A 23,511-nucleotide genomic window follows, 5' to 3' on the forward strand; every position below is an offset into this window, starting at 1 on the left:
ATGGTTCACTGGGTCTTCTATCTGTGCGTCAGTTAGGTGAAATGGATAGGTTGACTGGCTGGCTGACTGGTTGGTAGGTGGGTGGGTGTCATTGTCTTTTAAATTGATTTTAATTGTCAGTATCACACAAATAATTGGAACGTGGGAGCTTTGCGGAGAGAAATGTGCTAAAATGAAAAAAAAAATTGTATTTTAAATAGAAATTTTTACGTTTAGAGAATTTATAAAGAAATTGCGAGCAGAAATAAAAAAAAATTTAGCAAACTCATTTGAATAGGAGTCAGCAAGTTTTCCTAAAATTTTAAATTTAGGGTATTTATAGAGAAATTGAAAAAATAACCTATATTTATACCCTCAGCCATATGGCTACATCGAAATAACTGTTTTAGACCCTTAGGTCTCTTTGGACCAAATCCGTTTCAGAACAGTTGGAGTCGATCTAGAGATGTCCGTCCGTCTGTCTGTCTGGCTGGCTGACTGCTGCGCACGATAACTCTAGAAGGGAGTATCCGATTTGATCCAAACTTGGTACATCATAATATTTTTGTCAAACTTACATCGATTTCGGAGATGGGCAATATCGGTCCAAACCTTCTGGTATCTCACCCAAAAAATGTCGAAATTTTCAAAAAATATATTTTTATACCCTTTGCCATATGGCTACAGCGGGTATATATCATTTGATACGGCCAAAACGTGCCTCATCGAAATAACGGGCTTAGACCCTAGGCCTCTTTGGACCAAATCCGTTTTAGGACATTTGGATTCGGTCTAGCGATGTCCGTCCGTCCGTCTGTCTGTCTGGCTGGTGCGAACGATGAATATAGAAGAATATGACCCAAACTTGGCACATCGTAATATTTTTGTCAAACTTAGATCGAGTTCGAAGATCTAGCGATCTGGTACCTCCCCACAAAATGTCAATATTTTCAAAGAAAATAATTAACTGCACAGAAAGAGAAAAAGATAATCCGATTTTGCTCCAACTTTGCAAATCGTAATATTTCCATCAGTGCTAGGTCAGGTGCGAAAATGGACAATATTGGTTCCCTCCATCAAGTACCTCCCCCACAAAGGGTCAAAATTTTGAATAATTACAACTCTTATAAAATGTGATGTAAGTCTCCGATTATCTTCAAATTTCACACATCACGATATTTTTAATAACCCAAGATCTGGTGTTTAGATGGGCAATATCGGTCCACTTCTTCTGGTACCTCCCCCATAAAAGGTCGAAATTTTCAAAAAATATTTTTTTTTGCACAAAAAAAGAGAAACGATAATCCAATTTTGCTCCAACTATTTTAAAATTTTGAATATCCATGAAGTTCATAAAAAGCGAAATCAACATCCGATTCCATTCCAGACATGGTACATCTCAATATTTCCATCAACACAAGATCTATCGGACCTTTTCTTTTGCTACCTGCTCCACATAGGGTTCAAGACTTTGAAAAACAAAACGCTCAAAGAAAGCGAAAAAGCGAAATAAGCATCAAACTCTCTTTAAATTTCACACATCTCACCCACAAAGGGTCACAATTTTCAATACTTTTATCTGCCATAAATTGCGAAACAACTCAGCGATTCTTTACAACTTGCCATATATAAATATATGCATCTCAACCAGATGGAATTTATGATTTTCCATAAATTGGATATAAATGTTCGATTTGCTTCTAATTTTGCCGATATCAATATTTGTATCTCTATTAGATAGCATGAAAATGGAATACTTCGGTCGACTATGCCTGGTAGCTCAACCACATGTTAATATTTTCTAAAAATTCTCACATATCTCACGTAAAGTGGAGGAGGTTACCAATATAGTCCACACCTGGCACATCGCAATATTTAGATCATATTTATTTAGGTACGATACGAAATGGACAATATTGGTCCATTCCTTCGGAACCTACTACATAGAGGGTCACCAATTTAAATAATCATAAAAAAGTAAAAATATATTTAAGTAATAGAACGTTGGCTAAGGGTAAATCATAAATTCCATATTCTTCGGCTCAACCGACTGATACTTTTTAACTTGTTTTAATGGACTTGTCTTAAAATCCACACAAAGGGTTCCTTCTGAGTATTTTGATTCCTAAAAGATAATTGTCTAAATAGGTCCACGTTTTATATGGCGCCCATATAACTGTACCCCAGATATTCGGTATTTTCATGATTTTTGCGACATTATTCACGGAAATTATTCGACGGATTTTTTTGAAAATATTCAAGTTTCTTCCAAATGGTGGAGGGTATAAAAAGTTCGGCCTGGTCGAACTTAGCTAGTTAGTGTTACTATGCATGCAAAAGTACTCTCGTCTCTGAGTTGGGACACAATGACAAAAAAAAAAATGATGCCAACAGCAACCCCAAAGTCCACCGAAGAAGGAGCAAAAGAAAGACAAGCAAACAACCCCAAGAGAAGTTTCTAAATATAAGAAAAGTCAAGTTAACTCAATCCCCGAGAAATAAAATCAAAATTAAAATTTTTAAAATTACATCCAATATTGAATAATTATCATAAATATGAACACAGGAAAAAAATCTCCAAAGGTTTTCCTTTATTTCAATATCAAACCCAATTAAAATTCCCAACACATCGAACCCACAACAATTCCTGGAATCCCTTAATAAGCTGGATATAGTAAACCTTCTCTCAGGACTTCTTACTCCACCTTTAATCCCCTTTCTCCTCCTCCATATTACCGTATATTGTCAGTTCAAAGTGAAATGATAAATAACATAATTAGTCTATTATTACAACTATTTTCTCGGGCTATGAAGAGGTTCGATGCTATCTCATTTTGTGTGTGTGTGTGCACACATGTTTTATTAGCCATTAATTATAAGGATTACGAGGAGAACATTTGTGTTACTTAACCAATGGCCAATAAAAAGGGTTACACCTTTCTGTCAACTATTAAAAAATTAATGTTTATAATTTATTTTCGGGGGTATGTAATTTGTTAGAAATTTATAGAGGTAAGCAGCAAACAATTTAAGGAATTCAATATTAAAAAAAGGAGGATTACGGAATGGGAGAAGACTAAAATGATTTCTTATAGAATTTTTAAAATCCTCTTGTAAAAGGCCAAACTGTCGACTTATGGAAAACTAAAACTGTAAAAAAAAACATACATCCTTTTTAAAGAAAACCAAAAAGTCTCCTGAGGACCAAGATGGTTTCAATAGAAACGAACGTAAAGAGAAGGCTTGTAGAAGGTTAAATATAATTTGAAATCTGTGATATTTTCGCGAAGAACGTGTAGAGTTTGCTGTTGTCTTTTTTGAACTTAAAGGTATATGTGTTCATCTCAATACCTACAACATCGCAAGGAGTCTACCTTAAAGGACTACAAGCAAAGCAGGAATCATACAACTACCGCCTACAAGAAAATTAATGAATTTCTTTTTTTGGTCCTCCAAAAAACAGTAAATAAAATTTAGTCTGAAGACGCTTTCGCACACACACACACTCACCCATAGAAAGTCAGGTTCATTCTCCCATAAACCAGGCGCAGCAGGCTATCAAGTTGAAGCAAAAAAGACTGCACAATGATGACACAAACCGGCAAACGGCAGTACATAACTAATTTCTATGTCTTCTTTTGCTGCTGCTGCTGCCGGTGCTGGTGATGGCCGTTGTTTTGACCACCACCACCGCAAGAGAGTCAACCAAAAAAAGACCATCTTAAGTTTTCAGACTATTGCTGTTGGTCAAGTCAAGGATATGGGTTAAGAACGACCAGAGCTTATTACACATACTTGTATTTGTGTGTCTGGATGGTATTAAAACGTATTACCAACACCATTCAGAAGTAAGACTCCAACCCGACAAAAAACCCAGATTTGTTGGCCTAAACGTACATACATACCTACATATTTATGTGTCCGTATGTAAGCAGACAATTTTGTAGCATTTAAGTACAAACATGTAAGACAATATTCATTTAAATGTCTTTGCGCCATAACTGAAGAATATATTAACGTGTCTGTGCGTATGTGTGTGTGTGTACACTTAAGATGGCTAAGACAAAGGTGGAGACAGTTTGAACCAACCTCTTGAAAATGAAGGAGAGAAAAAAGAGACATGAAAACAGTACTGCTGATGGTGTTGGTAATTTAGTCGAGACTTAAGTAATGGCCAACAGACGACACCATCCTCATCATCACAGCCATCGATGTTGTTGGCATTGTACATCCCCACCACTGGCCACTAGCAATTGATCGTCCAAAGGGGGCAGTGGATACAAAATGAAAATCAATGAAATTCATTTATTTTGCTCTTAAGAAAGTCTCCATTTGTTATTTTCGGACAAAATATGGAAACTGTGGTTTTTGGGGGTCGATAGGTAACAACATAAAATACGCCTGGAGATCACCAATGGGGTCCTAAAATGATTTTCGAAGCCAAATGAAAATGTGCATGGCCATAACCAAATTTTGACATTCTAATTTCTTATAAATATTTTCCAAAAAGAAGCTAAAAATATTTTTCCAAGGAACTTCAAAGCTATAAATTTGGATCTTTATACCCTCAGCCATATGGCTAAAGAGGGTGGTGCAAAAATGGATAATATCGGCCCACTACAACCAGTACTTCCCCACAAAGGATCAACATTTTGAACAATTACAACTCTTATAAAATGTGATGTGAGAATCCCATTTTTTTTTTAAATTTTACACATCCCAATATTTTTATAAGCTCAAGATCTGGTGTTAAGATTGACTAAATCGGTCCAATTTTGGTACCCCCTACAAAAGGTCGAAATTTTTAATATTCATTAAGCTCATAAAACGCGAAATTAACATCCGATTCCATTTAGACTTGGCACATCTGAATACTTTCATCAACAGGTAGAGATCGGACCATTCCTTCTGGTACCTCCACTACAAAGGGTCAAAATTGTGAATATCCATGAAGGTCATAAAGCGCGAAATAAACATCAGGTTCTCTTTATATTTCACACATTCCATTATTTCTACTAACACAAGATCTGTTGAAAATGGGATATATCGGCCCTCTCCTTCTGGTACCTCCCTCACAAAGGGTCAACATTTGGAATATCCATGAAGCTCATAAAACGGGAAATTAACATCCGATTCCATTCAGACTTGGTACATCTGAATATTTCTATCAACACAAGATCTGTTATAAAGATAGTAGAGATCGGACCAATGCTTTTGGTAGCTCCCCCACAAAGGATCAAAGTGTTGAATAACCAAACCGATCATAACATCGGAAATGAGCATCCGGTTGTCTTCAAATTACACACTTTGCAATATTTTTCTGGTCTGGTGTGAAGATGGCATATATCGGTCCACTCCTTCTGGTACCTCCCCCACAAGAGCTCAAAGTTTGGAATATCCATGAAGCTCATAAAACGGGAAATTAAGATCCGATCTCATTCAGACTAGGCACATCTAAATATTTCTATCAACACAAGATCTGTTTTGAAGATAGTAGAGATCGGATTATTTCTTCTGGTACCTTCCTCACATAGGGTTCAAGATTTTTGAAGAATAAAACGCTCGGGGAAAGCGAGATAAGCCTCCAACTCACAATTTCACAAATTCAAATATATTTGCTAACGCAGAATCTGTTGTGAAGATGATATATGTATATCTGGGGTTCTGGTACCTAAGCCATAAAGGGTAACAATTTTCAATACTTTTATCTGTCATAACTTGCGAAACAAGTCGACGATTCTTTAGTTGCTATATCTAAATATTTCTCTTAACCAGAAATCTGATACGAATTAGTCAATACTGGCCAACTGCCTCGGATCCTCAATTAAAGGCTGGGGGTATACATCTGCCGGCAAAACCGACTGATACTATTTTACTATTTTCATTTGAGATAAAGCCCTTTTGAAGTATATTTTTAAAAAGTCTTCACGTGAAGCTTTTAAATATGTTTTACAGTTTCACTTGGATTGGGTAAACAATCTTCTTCCAAAAAATTCCAATGTATATACAAGTGTTGAAGTAGTTCCCTTACATCGGTAAAATCCCCTATTCATAGTTCCCTTACCGGTAGTTGCCTCATACCCAAGTACTACTTTAATAAAGGTCTTAAACACATTATCCAAGCCCATGGACTATAAATTAATATTCTGTTTTTTTTTTTTTAATGAAAAAAGAAAACATTCCTGAAAAGTTCAGTTGAAATAGGGTTTCCCATATCGCCTGTAACAAAGAAGTTACCACAGATTGTTTCCCTCTTTTTGCAACAGTATAAAGAGGTATGACCACAGTTTCATGCCATCTCTCTTTAAGAAACCATTTCAAATTAATTGCAATGTTGGTGCAGTTGCCAGTTGCCACTACTGGGATGCCAGTAACTACTTTGGCAGTTACATCGTTAAAAGTCTTTTATTATAAGCCTCATTAAATCACAGAATTTGTAACGAACGAATGCTATGCTTGTCGTTTATTTTCAATTTCCATTTTTGCATTTTTGCTTTTCCACCAAAAAATAAAAACACCTACAAAGGAGGGAGAGAGAGGGAAAACATAACGACTTTTCATTCGCATTGTTAATAAAATCCACAAAAAGAAAAACATAAAGAAAGAAAACTCTTCGTTAACGTTTTGTATTTTGTCATTTAAGTGAAATTGTTTACATGCAAATGTCACCCGAAATTGTCATGTCATGCGCTTTCTGCTGTTTGTAAGGTGCGCGTTAAAGCAGCGGCTGGCTATGGAACGTTTTTTGATTCATGCTATTGTTAATTAAATGTCAAATTATGTTAATGTCATTGTTATTATGTATAATTAATGTTGTTGCTGATTTGTTTGTTTCTTTGTATTTGGTTTTTTCTTGTTTTGTGTGTTTGTTTATGTTGTTGCTGTCACATTAAATGAAATTCATAACAGTGAGGTGATGGTGATTAGATCTTAGTTTGTTTAATAATTTGAGGTTTGGAGGAGATAATCTATTAAGGTGGTGTGTAATGGGTGAGCTGATTCTGGGTGGGGAAGATAAGTATGAGACTATAATTAATTAAAAATTAACAAAAAGGAAAAAAATAGTGAGATCTCGATATGTAGCAAATGTAAATAAATAAATAAATAAATAACAGTAAGTATATAACATAACAAACAAGTAATAAAATGTTAATACATAAAAGTAAATAGTAAATAATAAATACATTTACTCTGCTGCAGAATCTTCTAGTTTTGATTTTTTTTTTCAGTATCATAAAGTAAAAGTCGTTTATCTTAGTAACATTTTTTACAGTCATGCAGTTCTGAAGCAGAGCATTAGTAATAGAATAATTAGTATAAATTAAATTAGTATAAATAAATAACTAAATAAGTAAAAAAAATTCAATACATGACGAAATAAAGTCAACTAAATATAGAAATATTATATTTTTTGGCTAATACTAGATGCGTGTTTTTTTGCAATGTGTATATTTTAGATATAATCTCAATTTTAGAAGAGTTCGAAATCTGAGACAATTTTAGAATGCATCGATCGCACTATACAGGTTGAGATGAAAAAACTGCAACCAACTTCGGACTGCTATCATTTCTAAGCCACTCGTCCGACAGCTGTTAAAATTATTCAAGTGACAGCTCATTATATTGTGTCCAAGCGTACAAAAGCATTTTGGTGAGAATTTTCCAGAAAAAAAGTTACTCGTGATGGAATCAAGCGTGATAGTGTGATTTCTTTATATTTGGCTTGGAAACCACAAGTGGCTATCGTTAAAACACTCCAGCATTTAAATGTGAACAAATCTTTTGTGTCTCGTACCATCGCTCATTACCGTCACACTGGTAGCGTAGCTCGACATCAAAGAAGTGGACGGAAGAAAACAGCAACATCAGCAGAAATGGTTCGAAAAGTAAAGAAGCGACTTGATCGAAACTCGCGTCGCAGTGGCCGAAAAATTGCTCGTGAGCTGAACAAATCGTAATATTCCACTCCGCAAATATTGAAACATTAGCTCGGAGTAAAACCATTGAAATTCCAAAGAATGCAAGAACTTACACGGCAACAGAAAGAAAATAGACTCAAAAGAGCTAAAGAGTTGCTTCGCTTGGCCGAAAGTGGTGAACTACCGAATTTGATTTTCTCCGATGAGAAAACATTCCGATGAGATTGTCCAGCAGTTTGTAAACAAACAAATGGTGATCGTGTTTACTTGCTAAAGAGGTCAGCTGAAAATGTGCACCTTTGATTGGCCACCAGAACTCAAGCGCCGGCCATGGTGATGGAGTGGGCCGCCATAACAGCCGATGGTCGCTCTCCGCTCGTATTAATCGAATGTGATATCAGAATAAATGCCGAATATTATAGCGATATTTTGGAGGGTGTATTAAAGCCTTGGACACGCAAACTTTTTGGCCGCAGACCTTGGACATTCCAACAGGACTCAGCAGCATCGCACTCAGCACGCGACACCCAATAATGGTTACCAAATGAGGTGTCTCACTTCATTTCCAGCGCACAATAGCCACCAAAATCTCCGGATACCAATCCGTTGGACTATTGTGTCTGGAGTACTTTGGAAAGCAAGGTTGGCACTAAAAATACCAAAGTGTCGATCACCTCAGGCAAGAGCTTCGCCGGGAATGGGCCGAAATACCGCAGAGCATTATTCGGTCAGCGTGTGACTGTTTCATTGACCGTTTGAAGGCCATAACAAATATAAAATTGTTCTAAAATTTGATGCTATTTCCGACATTTTTTGCTTTCATTTAATAAAATTTAAAAGAAAATGTAAAAAGTATGGCATTTGACTTTGTTGCAGTTTTTTTATCTCGCCCTCTATTATCACTGAAATTTTAATTTTTTACTCAAAATTTAGCATCCTAGCTTTCAAACCAAATGCGTGCAACCAATTGAAATTTCAAAAGATTTACATTTGACAAAATATATATGAAATAAATAATTAAAAACAAATTAATATTTTAATATAACATTAATTGGGGTACTAAAATTGTGCACATGTCCCTTTGGGGCAATAAATTTCGAAATTATCATGTATATTGTTTCTTAATAATCGTCGTCCTCGGTATTGCTTGCAACCGATAATAGGCATATTTTCTCAGGTAAAAACTTATGCCTTGCTATAAATTTTATCGTTTATTAAATTAACAAAAAGATATAAAAAAATTTTAACAACGTATCCTAGGCGATTATTAACAAATTTCAGATACGAAAGCTGCACAAGTTATTTTGACTTTACAGATTTAATAAAGTTGGGCATTTAGTGTCACTTTACAATTAAATTACAATAAAAATAATTACACTTCGAAGAAGATAAATGGGTCCATATTGCCATTAAATTCTTGGAAAAGAAGAAGAAATGTATAGTAAAATTGTTAATGCAACATATTTGTATTATAAAATATAAAATCCTAAAAAATCCCTAAATAATTTGAAAAGGAGTATGGCTTTCTATACAGATTCCCACTTATGTTTTAATAACAAATTTGTCCTTGTAAATATTGGGACATTATTACCAACAATTCCCAAAAAACCCTTGCATTTCTTTACAGCCTATAAAATAACAATTTTAATTACATTCTCCTGCTTTCACCGGCAGGCAGGCCACAACACCATCTCCTCTCCATTTTACGATCCCAACGACATATATAAAAGTTTATCTTTAATTACACATCTAAACTTTTATTAAATGGCGCTTAGGAATTTAATGATCCAACCATCTTATTTTTTATGGGGCAATATTCAAATCATGTACCCTCTGCAAGTAATAACACTCTGGCTCTAGAGCCGGAGGAAGTTGAAATTACAAAAGTGTCCCACACATTGTCATTTGTTGCAAGACAATTTTCTTTATTATTATAACTGGCAATGAAATCAAATAGTCGAAATGATAATGGGGTACTTTTCGGGGAAGAAATTACCGCGCGCAATAGACTTTTTATAGCTGGCGCCAAATATTAAAAATATTATGACTTGCAAATTTTCCTTGAACCGCAATAATTTTGGTTATTAACATTACTGGCATTGTTAACATTTAAATGAGGAAACAGAAATATATTTATGGGAAAAATATTATTTATGGTTTAGATTAACTTGAAGAAAATGGTGGTTTCATTGTTTTAAGTTATTGAAATGTTTTTGCAACGATAAATCTTTGAATGTGAACTACACTAATGTTGGTCATCTGTTAAAGTTTCTATAAGACGAAATGTTTTTGCATATGTAATGTCAAATGTTCCATATATACAAGTTGCACATATCGTATGATACATGAACGACATTTCAGTTGTGAAGTAAAGTACAAATGTACTTATTCCATCGCAGGGAGCCCTATTTTCATGGAAACAAGTTAAAAAGTAGCAGTCGGTCGGATGTACACCCTCGGCCAATGTTCGAGTATTTAAATAAATTTGACTTCTGTTTTGATTGATTATTCAAATGGTTGACTCTCTATAGAGGCGGTTCCAAAGGAATGGGTCCATATTGTCCATTTCGTATCGGACCTAAATAAATATGGTACAAAATATTGCGACGCTCAATCTTTGGACTATATCGACTACTTCCCTTGCTTTACATGAAATATGTGATAATTTTTAGAAAATTTTCAAATGTGCTTCATAAAGACTTTGGTATGGGTAAAATTAAAAGAAAATCGAACATTTACAGGGAGAGATGAAAAAACTGCAACCAACTTCAGACTGCTGTCATTTCTAAGCCACTAGTCCGACAGCTGTTAAAATTTTTCCAGTGGCAGCTCACTCTATTCTTTTCAAGCGTACAAAAGCATTTTGTTGAGAATTTTCCAGAAAAAAAGTTATTCGTGATGGAATTCAAGCGCGATAGTGTGATTTCTTTATATTTGGCTGGAAAACCACAAGTGGCTATCGTTAGAGCACTCCAGCATTTAAAAGTGAATAAATCTTTTGTGTCTTGTAACATCGCTCGAAGGAAGAAAACAGCAACATCAGCAGAAATGGTTCGAAAAGTAAAGAAGCAACTTGATCGAAACCCGCGTTGCAGTGGCCGAAAAATGGCTGGTGAGCTGAACGTATCGCAATATTACATGCGGCAGATATTGAAAAATGAGCTCGAGATAAAGCCATTGAAATTCCAAACAGTGCAAGAATTTACACCACAACAGAAAGAAAATAGACACAAAAGAGCTAAAGAGTTGCTTCGCTTGGCCGAAAGTGGCGAACTGCCGAATTTGGACCAAAATACCACAGAGCAACATTCGCGCAGCGTGTGACGTTTTCATTGGTCATAATTCGTGCCAAAGGTGACAAATTCGAACAAATCTAAACTTATTCTAAAATTTGATGTTATTTCCGACATTTGTAGCTTTTATCCAATAAAATTTAAAAAAAAATAGAATTACGGCGTTTAACTTTGTTTCAGTTTTTTATCTCAACCTGTAGATTAGCCTGGCGTTCACATAGGACAAACTGTCTAGAATTGTATTGTATATTTAATATTAAAAAAAAAAAAAACAAAAGAACGGGATAAACAAATGAATGAGGGAACGGAAAAAAACAAAAGTGGTAGCTTTTCATTGATGATTTTGGAAATGTTTTCCACAACTATCGGGACGCCAATGTCACAACTCTATGTACTGTCTTTTGAAAACGCAGGGTACGTTTGGTATTTAGAATTGCTAAAATGCAACTCTGTACAAAAAAACGAAATCTATTTACGTTTTGATTTATCCCCCTTATAATGGTTCCGGAAAAATAAAGAAATATGATCCGTAAGGGAGCATTCTAGTATTATTTTCATCACGCAATACGGTTTTTTTTTTTTTTGTTATTTAGTAAAAGCATTGACAACTTAATTTTAATTGATGATTATGGGTAATTAGTTAGCATTTACTGCATAAGATTTTATATTTAAAATTTATGCAGTTTTAATATGCCTAATTAAAGAAGACTTCATCACTTTGTCTTTCATCGAACTTAAACCTTTTATTAGCATTGATAACATTTAGGCATGTAATCGCATTTTCGGCTAAAAACCCATTACCATAAGCTCCCTTGAAGGGATCTTATGCAAAAAAAAAATGTGACTCCCAATCTCATTTGCCTTGACTTGTAATTTTGTTTTTATTTCACTTTGACTTTTCAACTTTCCCCCAAAATATCCTTTTGTCACATTCGTTTGTTTGATTTCTCTCTCATAAACGCTAAAGTCAAATATTTGCAATATCATTCGTTGTTTTTGTTGTTTCATGGTTTGTTTATCATCATGGGAACATAAACATGTGGTCGTGGTCGTCGGTGTTGTTGCTACTGCTGCAGCAGCAGCAGCGTTGGACTGTAAAACAACCCCCTTTATGGCTTGTGCTTTGGGTTTGCTTCTCTCAAGTCTTGATCCCCCAGAGATGGTGGAAAAATTGTATTTCATTATTTTTCATTTGTTTGTTTGTCGCTTTGATTGTGTAAACAATCTGGCTAATGAGTCTTAAATAGATTTAATTTTTATGGGATTTGGGACTTGGCCGTCCGCTCTGATGGTGTAACGAATTGCACAAATATTGCATGAAAGTGTTGCAATGTGAGGCGACTAAATAATCCGACCAAAGTGTACACGTGTTTCGAAGTCAAAATGCTGTGGCCCATAATTGGAAAGGTTGACAATAAAGGACAATGATGGGAAAACCTTTTTTGTTTTCATTTATATTCATATATGAATGAATCCCAAAAGAATTCGGATGGCCACAAAAAGGATTATTTTAATGAGAGAACAGAAAATTGTTTTTTTTTTTTGCAAAATTATTAATGTGTGAACAAAACATGTTCTCACTACCAACACAAGTGAGATAAATATTTAAGAAAACATTTGAAACAATTAAGAAATCAGAGGTATTCAATAAATTTGTAATGTCCTATCTTGCATGTTTGCTTTCTCGATAAAAAATGATGTGGGAGAACTTAAGCCCAATTTAAAAGACATCTGATCTGCTTCAATTCATATGCATGGTGAGATAAAAAACTGCAACAAAGTCAAACGCCATAATTTTTACATTTTTTTTTTTTTTAAATTGCATCAAATTTTAGAATAAGTTTACATTTGTTAGAATTGGTCACCTTTGGCACGAATTATGGCCTTCAAACGGCCAATGAAACCGTCACACGCTGCCCGAATGTTGCTCTGCAGTATTTGGGCCCAATTCCGGCGAAGCGCTTGCTTGAGGTGATCGACACTTTGGTATATATTAGTGCCAACCTTGCTTTTCAAAATACTGCAAACACAATAATCCAACGGATGGGTATCCGGAGATTTTGGTGGCCATTGTGCGCTGGAAATAATGCAAGGAACCTCATTTTGTAACCAATCTTGGGTGGCGCGTACTGTGTCCTGTTGGAATGTTCAAGGTCTGTGGCCAAAATGTTTGCGTGCCAAGGCTTTAATACACCCTCCAGAATATTTTTGCGATAATAATCGGTATTTATTCTGATGCCGTGGTCGATTAGAACGAGCGGAGAGCGGCTATCGGCTGTTATAGCGGCCCACACCATCACCATGGCCCGCACTTGAGTTCTGGTGGCCAACCAATGGTGCACATTTTCAGCTAACCTCTTTGGCAAGTAAACATGATCACGATTTGTTTGTCACTGGAATAATTTTAACAGCTGTCGGACGAGTGGCTTGGAAAACGACAGCAGTCTGAAGTCGGTTGCAGTTGTTTCATCTCACCCTGTACTTGTCAAAGCTAAGTTATTTCTTCCAAATATAATACCAAATCACATCAACACTATTTATGTTTGGTCGCATGTCCATTAGACTTTTATGGGCATCATGAAAAAGAAAACCAAAATAAAATATTCACAATAATCCCTGCATGAAAAAAGGATAACAACAACAAGTGTATATGTTTCTGCGTGTAATGACAACGAATCCGGGGTGGAAAGTTCTCTTGAATCAATTTACACTCATCGATTGGGTGATAAAATATTCAATGGCGAGTCTGTGGGGTTGACGATGTTTGCTTACCCAACCATGTTTTAGGGGGAGTGATGGCCTGGCCAAAAGTCAATGTTGTAATGATTTAATGAAATGCCACGATGTTGATGCTAATAATGATCGATGTTCTTACAGAACCGCATACAAATTAAATTTTAAATACTGAAATCATGAAAAACATTTGTATTAGTTGTGAAATCAAAGAGTTTTTTGGGGCGGGATGTTGTTTGCCAAAAGGACTAACTTTAAAGGGACAATATTTCATTTTCTGAGCAAATTTGTCATTTAAAGGGGGAAGATTTTAAAACAATCTGTCAAAGCTTTAAAATTTAATGAAAGTAAACTAATTTTATATGTCGTCCAGGAAAAAGGGGAACAAAGCGGATTAGGAACGTAAGAAAATCTGTTAAATCATAAATATTCATTAGCAGATTTATGTATATATAAATAACTTTAAAATATAAACGAAACTATTTCTTTTGTTATGGAGATACCATGAGTCGAAATCTAGACCTAGTGGCTAGAGGAGAATCATCTCACCTATTATGGAAGTTACGATTATTTTAAATTCTGGCAATTTCTGGGAGAGACTCCAGATGTTCGCACCTGACTTAAACTGATATAAATTTTCCCATGTGCGAAATTTCAATAAACCCGGATTCTAACTTGGAATCCAGCCAATAATTTGATTTTGAAGATGATTTGTTGATTATTGTTCTAATTGTTCACCCTTTGTGCGGTTGATATTATAAGAATTGGACTAATACAGGGTGAGATGAAAAAACTGTAACCAACTTCAGACTGCTGTCATTTCTAAGCCACTCGTCCGACAGCTGTTAAAATTATTCCATAACAGCCGATGGTCGCTCTCCGCTCGTATTAATCGACCGTGACATAAAAATAAATGTCGAATATTATTGCGAAAATATTCTGGAGGGTGTATTAAAGCCTTGGACACGTAAAGTTTTTGGCCGCTGACCTTGGACATTCCAACAGGACTCAGCACCACCCAGCGCACAATGACCACCAAAATCTTCGGATACCAATCCGTTGAACTATTGTGTCTGAAGTATTTTGGAAGGCAAGGTTGGCACTAAAAAATACCAAAGTGTCGATCACCTCAAGCAAGCGCTTCGCCGGGAATGGACCAAAATACTGCAGAGCAACATTCGGGCAGCGTGTGACGGTTTCATTGGCCGTTTGAAGGCCATAATTCGTGTCAAAGGTGACCAATTCGAACAAGTCTAAAACTATTCTAAAATTTGATGCTATTTCCGATATTTTTTGCTTTCATTCAATAAAATGTAAAAAAAAATGTAAAAATTGTGGCGTTTGACTTTTTTGCAGTTTTTTATCTCACCCTGTATTGCCGATTTTCCTGATCTGACCAAAATCCCATTAAAATGTTACTATGTGCCGCCTAGCTTTCTGGTTATTCCGATATTCGAAAATTATTTGCACACAGACTAACGCAACGAGACATGGGGTCTTAAACCATTATTTCGATGAGACACATTTCGGCCGTATGAGGTTAAAAGAGGGGGACCTACAGCATACAAATAAAAATCAATTCTTCAATATTAACTTATAAAGGGAACGTCTGGGTTTACATAAGGAATACATGATATAAGAAGTACAATATACCTTTATGGTTCCAAAAAAAAATCAAGCACTTTCCTACCTTAAATATTCACTTTATATTACTACCTTGAGTTTTATAGGAGGTAAGCATGAAGTTCTAATTTTTTTTATAATTGAACTATAAAATCTAATTTGTTGGATCTACACACAGCAGCATCCTCTCAGGTATTTGAAAGACAACATCCGATACCGATTCAATGTGATTTTCCAAGTATCAATTTTTCATTATCCCCAATTCAATAGCGTTTCCATTATCCCAGCATATACATTATAAATTCCTTCACTTCGATTCTCTGATCCGACCGACAAGTCATTCAACCGTTATTAAAATTGAAAAACCATTAAGAAAACCCCACCAAAGAAAGGGAGAGACATAGTGACGTCGATAAGACGAGATACACACACACATACAGAGCAGTGATTTAATGATTGATTAAAGTTTAAAAACACACCTATTGTTTTATAAGAAGTACAAATTTGTACGCCTTAAAAAGCCTTTTATTCTATACGCTTAGCTCATGAAGCGTATGCAGAGAGTCTTTGGGAATTACTTTTGGTTTTCACACCTAAGTATGTAATTGTAATTTTCACGCCATACTGGATGTGACGTTATTTTTGTCTTCATTATCATCCTAATCCCAATCTATATAGAGTTTCTACTTGAAAAATAAAAAAATATAATTAGAATTAATACAACGTGTGTGTCCATGTGTAAAATTAACATTTATCACATATCGATGTATCGAAACTGGTAGACATAATGTCTGGCAGGGTATGTTCATTATGGACCCGAAAAAAATCCATTATTTCTATAAGAGCAATGGTGAGATTAAATGGGTGAAAAAAATCAACACAGCAGTTATATTTAGCGAAGTCAAAGGCTCCCAACTCAGTTGGCAGCATCGGGAAACTCAATTCAGTTAGAAACCCAACAAAGATGTTGGAAACAGTGCAACTCCATCCTACATCGATCAATAGTGTAGGTGGTGGAGCAGGTGGCTCTCAGCACACTTTTGCATAGTCAACATGCCGATTTACGCGATCGACCTACTCGACATCGAAAACCCATTTCATTGCTTTTGAAGAATTTCGCTTGATTATTCCTGTAATTTCTATGCCACCACGTAATTTTCTTTCATTTAGTGAATGAAAACGACTACAACATTAGTGATAGCGCCATCTATATATCGTTTTATTTTACCCTACTGTTTTAAATTCCAAGCACAAACCCCAAGCTTAAAATAAAACGACATTATCGACGCATAGTTGAGATGAACACCGTTGTTTGTCAATAGATGTCAGGCGACTATATATTTTCCTCTTAAAAGTAATACAAAATTGTAATAGGCGAAGCAGTTTAGACATGTGAGGACAACAAGTTTTCTATAAAACAAAAAGACAGATTTACAGAGTCGATGAAGTCGTACACATGGTACAATAAAAAGGTATGTTAGAGCTTCAGCTGAATACAATTTTTAAGTATGCCCAACTTTTGCCAATTTTGTGTATGAATTTTTTGGTTTGAAAAACAAGAACAAAATATTTTCAAAATTAATGATTGGAAGAAACGTACAATGCATGTCGCTATGAAAATATGGAATTGACAGATTGAAAAGTTTGGTTGAACGGGGGGCATTTCACTAAGCTTTCGCGCAATTTAACTAATTTGGAAATAAGGAAAAATATAAAATAAATGAAAACAAAATTTTCTCTAGTTTTATAAAGCTGTTCTATCTACTTATTGTACCATGGTCACACCTATCCTCTAATATGTTTTTCCCTTTACCACTTTTAAATACTTTGCTTGGACCTCAACTGTGTTCTATGCTTAATGGTCACAGCAGAGTGAACGGACCATGGTAGAAGAATATAGGTAGACGCATAGACACAGCTGCTGGGACAATAAGCTGTCAAAACAATTTTGGAATTGAAAATGTAGAATGAAAAATTATTTAAATTTGTAAAAATTGTTGAAAAACGCGAATTATAATGACCTCCGAATGACGTCGTATAAGAAAACATTTAAAAATCTACTTATATTTGAAAAAATATTTAATATTTTTTGACATATCAATGCTCCCAAACGTTGATGCATCTACCTGTATTTTTCTACCATGGAACGGACCACGCGTCTTCACAACAACCATAAAGAAAATTTCATAGTCGATAAGGCCGCTCTATACGTTACGCAATACCAATGAAACAACAACGACAGAGGGACAGTGTTTTTTCCCGTCCTTAAGTTCGCTTAAAAACGAAGAAAGCAACCTTAAACTGCCACATTTTACCAATAAGAGTAATTCGGAAATAATTGGAAGTATTCTGTTATTGAAATAATATCATTGACAAATAATCACTTACAACAGTGTTATTTTCTATGTGGTTGTTAATGCATGTCAGGCATATATCTTATATAAATATACCCAGTTAAAGCCTATGTTGAGTCTTTATACGTTGTTGGACAAATTAGCTCAAAATCGGTTGTTAAATTAATAATTTGTTATATTCGATTCATTGTTTCATTTTGACAGATAATCATGATATCAGCTGGTCTTGTTTAATGTTTTGCGGCATTTGGAACGTTTTTCAATCTGTTAGGCAGAGTTCATCAGAAATGGCCAAAATGGCGAAATAGATTGTCGTCCGCAAATTAACTTGTTTACAATACAATGCAGCCGGTAAGAACAAATTATTTCAAATAAATTATTTATTAAAAACTTCTCTTTGCAGACTATTGCATCGTTCTTTCAAAAAGCATCCTCGAGTAATGGAAGCAAACCAAAAGAAGCTGAAGCAAAAGAGCCGAAGAAGCGCAAAGCTCGGGTAATTTCAAGCGATGAGGACGATGAAGTTGTCCCGGCGTCCCCTCATGTTTCCAAAACGAAACATAGCAAGAAATCAAAAACTGAATGTAATGGTTCAGGAACATCGAAAACATCGCCCACTTCCCCAAAGAAGTTAAAATTGGACAAATTGAAATCGAAGTCACCTTCGAAGAATCCATCAACCGCTGTAAAACCAGTTGATCCAATGTCGTTGTTTGGTGGAGAAACAAAGCGCATTGAAGCCAAGAAACCGCCAAAACCCAAAGATCGGGCTTTACAAGAACTTGAGGATGATGACATTGATAAAAGTCTAATGGAAATCGATTTGGAGGAAAGTGTGTTGGAAACTACCAAAGAGAAGAGCAAGAACGATGCTAGTGAAAGGCCCCCAAAGAAGGATAAAAACAAGGAGGAAAAACACACTCCCGATCATAAAAAAATTAAAGAAGAAAAACGAACACCAACAGAGGTCAAGGTCAAGGAGGAAAAAACTCCAAGGAGCAAAAAACATTCTTCTGCTGGTCATGACGATGAAAAACCAAAATCAGCCAGAAAATCGAGTGCTGATTTGGATTCAAGTAAGAGAGCTATGAAATATATTATTATATTGTATACCTAATCAATTGCAACCATATGATAATTTTTTAGGTATTTTAACCGACGAAGAACGTCATGAACGTAAGCGCATGACAGCTATTTTGTATCAAAAATATAAAAATCGTTCATCTGTCATTAACCACGGATGTAAAGAGGTTCCTAAGGTAATTCGAAAAACTTGTATTAAACCATATTTGCAATTGAATTAGCCTTACTAAATACACAGGGCAAACCGAATTGTTTGGCTGGATTAACATTCCTTGTAACCGGGGTATTAGAATCACTTGAGCGGGATGAAGCATGTTCCATAATTAAGGAGTATAGTGGAAAGGTTATGACCACTGTGGGTAAACGTTTAAATTATCTTATAGCCGGTGAGGATTCTGGTCCCAAAAAGCTTGCCCAGGCCGATGAGTTTAATGTCAAAATCATAACAGAAGATGATTTCCTTAATCTCATCAGAGAAAAATCGGGCATGAAAGTTGAAAATGGTGGTCATGAAGACAATGAAAAACCTACCACAAGCCCCAAGAAAAAAGAAGATGTTAAAATCAAAAAAGAAAAGCACAGTACCCCTCCAGAAAAGAAACACAAAATGGAAGAAATCGAAATTAAAAAGGAAAAATTGGAATCACCTCCAGAGAAGAAACCTAAAAAAGAAGAATTGAACAACAACAAAGCTGAAACAAAAATTAAAAAAGAAGTCCAAGAGGAAAAGCAGCAGATTAAATCAGTAAAGGAAGAATTTCCCAGACCACCACCTGTTACAGAAGATATGATGGCCTGGGTAGACAAATATAAACCAACATCGGTCAAAGAGATTATTGGGCAACAGGGACCGGCCAGTAATGTGGCAAAGTGAGTATTTCCTAGTTGTATTAGTTTCCTAGTAATACAATAATCACCTATCTTTGCTAGGCTAACAAATTGGCTTTCTAAATGGTACGTTAACCATGATGGGAAGAAAAAATTACAAAAGCCAAATCCATGGGCCAAAAATGATGATGGTAGTTTTTATAAAGCCGCATTACTCTCCGGTCCACCTGGAATAGGTAAAATGTTTTCAATAAAATTAAAAATAATCTAACCCGAAATAACGCATTTCAGGAAAGACTACCACTGCAACATTGGTATGCAAGGAACTGGGATTTGATACTGTGGAATTTAATGCTTCGGACACCCGAAGCAAACGACTACTGAAAGAAGAAGTCTCCGAGCTGCTTTCGAATAAATCACTTTATGGCTATTTTTATGGTAATGCCCAGGCTGTTACCAAGAAGCATGTTCTTATTATGGACGAAGTAGACGGCATGGCTGGCAACGAAGATCGTGGGGGTATTCAAGAATTAATCGGACTCATTAAAGAGTCCTCTGTTCCTATTATTTGTATGTGTAACGATCGCAACCATCAGAAGATGCGATCGCTTGTTAACTATTGTTATGATCTGCGTTTTAATCGACCCCAATTGAAACAAATCAAGGGTCGAATCTTAAGTATTTGTGCCAAGGAGAATATTAAACTTGACTCCACTAAATTAGATGAGATAATATCGGCAACTAACAATGATATACGACAGTCTATTAATCACATCTCATTGCTTAGTGCGGGCAAGGAATTGAATTTAACTTCGGACAAAAAATTGTCCAAAGAGGAAGATAAAACAGCACAAAAGGATTTGAAAATGGTAAAAGTTCAAACATAATTTTATACATTACCAAGTTATATTTTAATTCAAGGGTCCCTGGGATGTCGTTCGTAAAGTATTTTCGGCGGATGAACATAAAACTATGTCATTTTACGACAAATGTGATCTTTTCTTCCACGATTATAGTCTGGCTCCATTGTTTGTCCAACAGAATTATTTGATTGTAAGTCCAGCCGGACCCAAGTAAGTATAAAATTCAGATTCTATAACCATATATGTGCTTGATTATAAAAACTTTATCCTTTTAGATCTGAAGTTATAAGCAAAGTTGCCAACACAGCAGACTCCTTGAGTTTGGGAGACCTCGTAGATAAGAAAATTCGTTCCAACTCCGCCTGGGCCCTTTTGCCTACACAAGCGATTTTCAGCTCAGTTTTGCCAGGAGAATATATGAGCGGCCACTTCACGGGCCAAATAAATTTTCCCGGCTGGCTGGGAAAAAATTCACGCTCGACCAAACGTAGCCGTTTGGCTCAAGAAATTCACGATCATACGCGTGTAAAAACCTCTGGCTCACGTCTTTCCATTCGTTTAGACTATGCGCCCTTCTTATTGAATAAGATTGTAAAACCTTTGGTAGACAAAGGTCAGGAGGGAGTTGAAGAATCTCTGGAAACATTGAAGGAATATCATTTGCTTCGAGAAGATATTGAAAGTTTAATCGAACTAAGTTCATGGCCGGGTAAGAAGAGTCCAATGGATGCAGTAGATGGAAAGGTTAAGGCTGCACTCACAAGAGCTTACAATAAGGAGGTTCTGGCATATTCATATTCAGCAACAGCAGGTGTCAAGAAAAAACGTGCCGAGGCCTCAGATGATCTTGATGCATTGGGCGGCGGAATGGAAGAGGGTGAAGAGGGAACAACCAATGCCGCCGTCGAATCCGAGGATGAAAATGATGATAACTTGGAAAACGATGGTTTAATTAAGGTTAGTTTTGTTGAATAATTGTTTAGAAGTTATTGCATTCAATTGATTTTCTTATAGGCGAAGAAGAAAAGTGCATCTTCCACAAAGGCTTCTACGTCGAAAGGCTCAGCAGCCAAAAAATCCACAACTACCAAACCGAAAGCAGCAGCCAAATCGAAGAAATAATTTATTTTGTAATTGCATGTTTGAATTTTGTTGCATTCTTGTGATTATTTTTGATTGAAATATATGTGTATACATTGAATTGTGTAAAATTCTCACAAAAATCAAAAAGGCCTGATCAGCATTGTCAGCATATTGTTACTTTATTATTGGGATTCCGAAGCTCGTTTATGTTTCTTTTCTGCAGTGTCCTCAGTACTGTTTGGCAATTGTATATTAACTGCGGTCAAAGCTTCTCGTATCCACTTTGGTACGGGCTCATCCACAAAGTGTTTGCTCATAAAATCTTTAACAAATGCCGGAAACTGATCTTGTTCAATTGCTTTACGCATTGTGCGCATCAAACGCAATTGAAATGCTATATTATGCACACTTAAAAGACTACAGGATACACTTTCTATTGTCGCGATGTGGTGGAGGTACGACCGGGTATAGAGTTTGCAGGTACTACATTCACAATCTTCATCGATTGGCCTCAAGTCCAGTGCATATTTTTTATTCTTCAGATTTAATTGACCCTCCATGACCAATGCACAACCAAATCGAGCTGTGCGTGTCGGAAAAACGCAGTCAAACATATCTATACCCAGAGCCACACATACAACAAGATCCGCTGCGAAACCCACACCCATAAGATAACGTGGTTTGTCCTTGGGCAACAGATCGGTACATGTATGAACTGTTCGCCAAAACTCATCTTTGCTCTCACCTCCACTCAAACCACCAACAGCATATCCCCTTACCTGTCTCTCCATAAGACCGCTCACACATTTCTTGCGTAGTTCCGGATCTAAGCCACCTGTTAATAGAGAGTAACAATCAGATTAAAACGTTCATGATAATTGTAAGTGTTATTCTCACGTGCCTTGAACAATTGGAAATAAACTTTGATCATCGTCTCTGGCATGAGCTTTAATACATCTATCCACCCATCTGATTGTGCGATGCATAGCCTCCTCTACTCTTGGCCCAGTAATTGTTGTTTTCACCACATCATCCAGCTGCATCATTATGTCAGCACCAATGGCATTTTGTATTTCAATGGAGTGTTCGGGAGTCAACATACACTCCGAATTATCAAATGGCGAACGGAAATTTACGCCTTCCTCGGTAATTTCAGCTAATTGCAGCAGAGACACCATTTGAAAACCGCCCGAATCGGTTAGTATTGCCCTGGGCCAGCTCATAAATTTGTGTAAGCCTCCTGCCTTTTTAAGTATATCAATGCCAGGTCGCATGCCCAAGTGGTAAGTATTCGACAAAAGTATTTGACAATTTAAATCAATTAGTTGATCTGGAAGAACTCCTTTCATGGTGCCTTGAGTTCCGACCGGCATAAAGACCGGAGTGTTTACTTCGCTGTGCCTCACAGTCATCAGTCCTGCTCGTGCCTTTGATGCGGAACATTCTGCAATAACTTTATACGTAAGCGGTGGAACTTTATTCGTTGCCATAATCAGTAAGTTTTTATAATTTTTATTTAACTCGGCAATAAAACAAAATAGACCCACTCGCCCACAAATTAGGAGGGAACTGTCAACATGTGTTGTGAAGACAAAAGCAAGGCTGATGTATTAGGGGTACTCGCATCAGTCATTTGTTACCACAATGAACTACCATTAAACGTCAAACTTCTGCCCCCTTAATTGCAAAAAAGAAATTTGTCTAAAACATCTTTATTCAAAGTAATTCTATATTTATTTAGTTAATTATTAAT

The 23,511-nt window shown here is 36.0% G+C and overlaps 2 protein-coding genes across 2 annotated transcripts; one reads left to right on the plus strand and one right to left on the minus strand.

The window, feature by feature from the left end:
* Positions 1 to 18,100: 18,100 nt before the first annotated feature.
* Positions 18,101 to 21,905, plus strand: LOC101892845 (replication factor C subunit 1). The gene is made up of 9 exons (XM_005181592.4): positions 18,101 to 18,252; positions 18,305 to 18,977; positions 19,048 to 19,160; positions 19,223 to 19,854; positions 19,915 to 20,048; positions 20,104 to 20,681; positions 20,734 to 20,885; positions 20,951 to 21,632; positions 21,690 to 21,905. Exons 1-9 carry the CDS (start codon positions 18,244 to 18,246, stop codon positions 21,795 to 21,797), a joined length of 3,081 nt encoding a protein of 1,026 aa, XP_005181649.1. The 5' UTR covers positions 18,101 to 18,243; the 3' UTR covers positions 21,798 to 21,905.
* On the minus strand, positions 21,817 to 23,425 carry LOC131801516 (queuine tRNA-ribosyltransferase catalytic subunit-like). The gene is made up of 2 exons (XM_059120275.1): positions 22,660 to 23,425; positions 21,817 to 22,593 (listed from the first exon to the last, which is right to left on the minus strand). The coding sequence occupies exons 1-2, from the start codon at positions 23,246 to 23,248 to the stop codon at positions 21,941 to 21,943; spliced, it is 1,242 nt and encodes a 413-aa protein (XP_058976258.1). The 5' UTR covers positions 23,249 to 23,425; the 3' UTR covers positions 21,817 to 21,940.
* Between the last annotated feature and the right edge of the window lie 86 nt (positions 23,426 to 23,511).

This window comes from Musca domestica, unplaced genomic scaffold (genome assembly GCF_030504385.1).
Source record: "Musca domestica strain aabys unplaced genomic scaffold, Musca_domestica.polishedcontigs.V.1.1 164, whole genome shotgun sequence".
Classification (NCBI taxonomy): domain Eukaryota; kingdom Metazoa; phylum Arthropoda; class Insecta; order Diptera; family Muscidae; genus Musca; species Musca domestica.

What these genes read in the sequence shown, in the direction of transcription:
- LOC131801516 (XM_059120275.1), bottom strand. Translation starts at nt 23,248, where the DNA reads ATGGCAACGAATAAAGTTCCACCGCTTACGTATAAAGTTATTGCAGAA. An exon ending in TTTATTTCCAATTGTTCAAG is followed by an intron (nt 22,594 to 22,659) that starts GCACGTGAGAAT and finishes CTCTATTAACAG; the next exon opens with GTGGCTTAGATCCGGAACTA.
- LOC101892845 (XM_005181592.4), top strand. An exon ending in GAGTGCTGATTTGGATTCAA is followed by an intron (nt 18,978 to 19,047) that starts GTAAGAGAGCTA and finishes ATAATTTTTTAG; the next exon opens with GTATTTTAACCGACGAAGAA. An exon ending in CACAAAAGGATTTGAAAATG is followed by an intron (nt 20,682 to 20,733) that starts GTAAAAGTTCAA and finishes TTTTAATTCAAG; the next exon opens with GGTCCCTGGGATGTCGTTCG.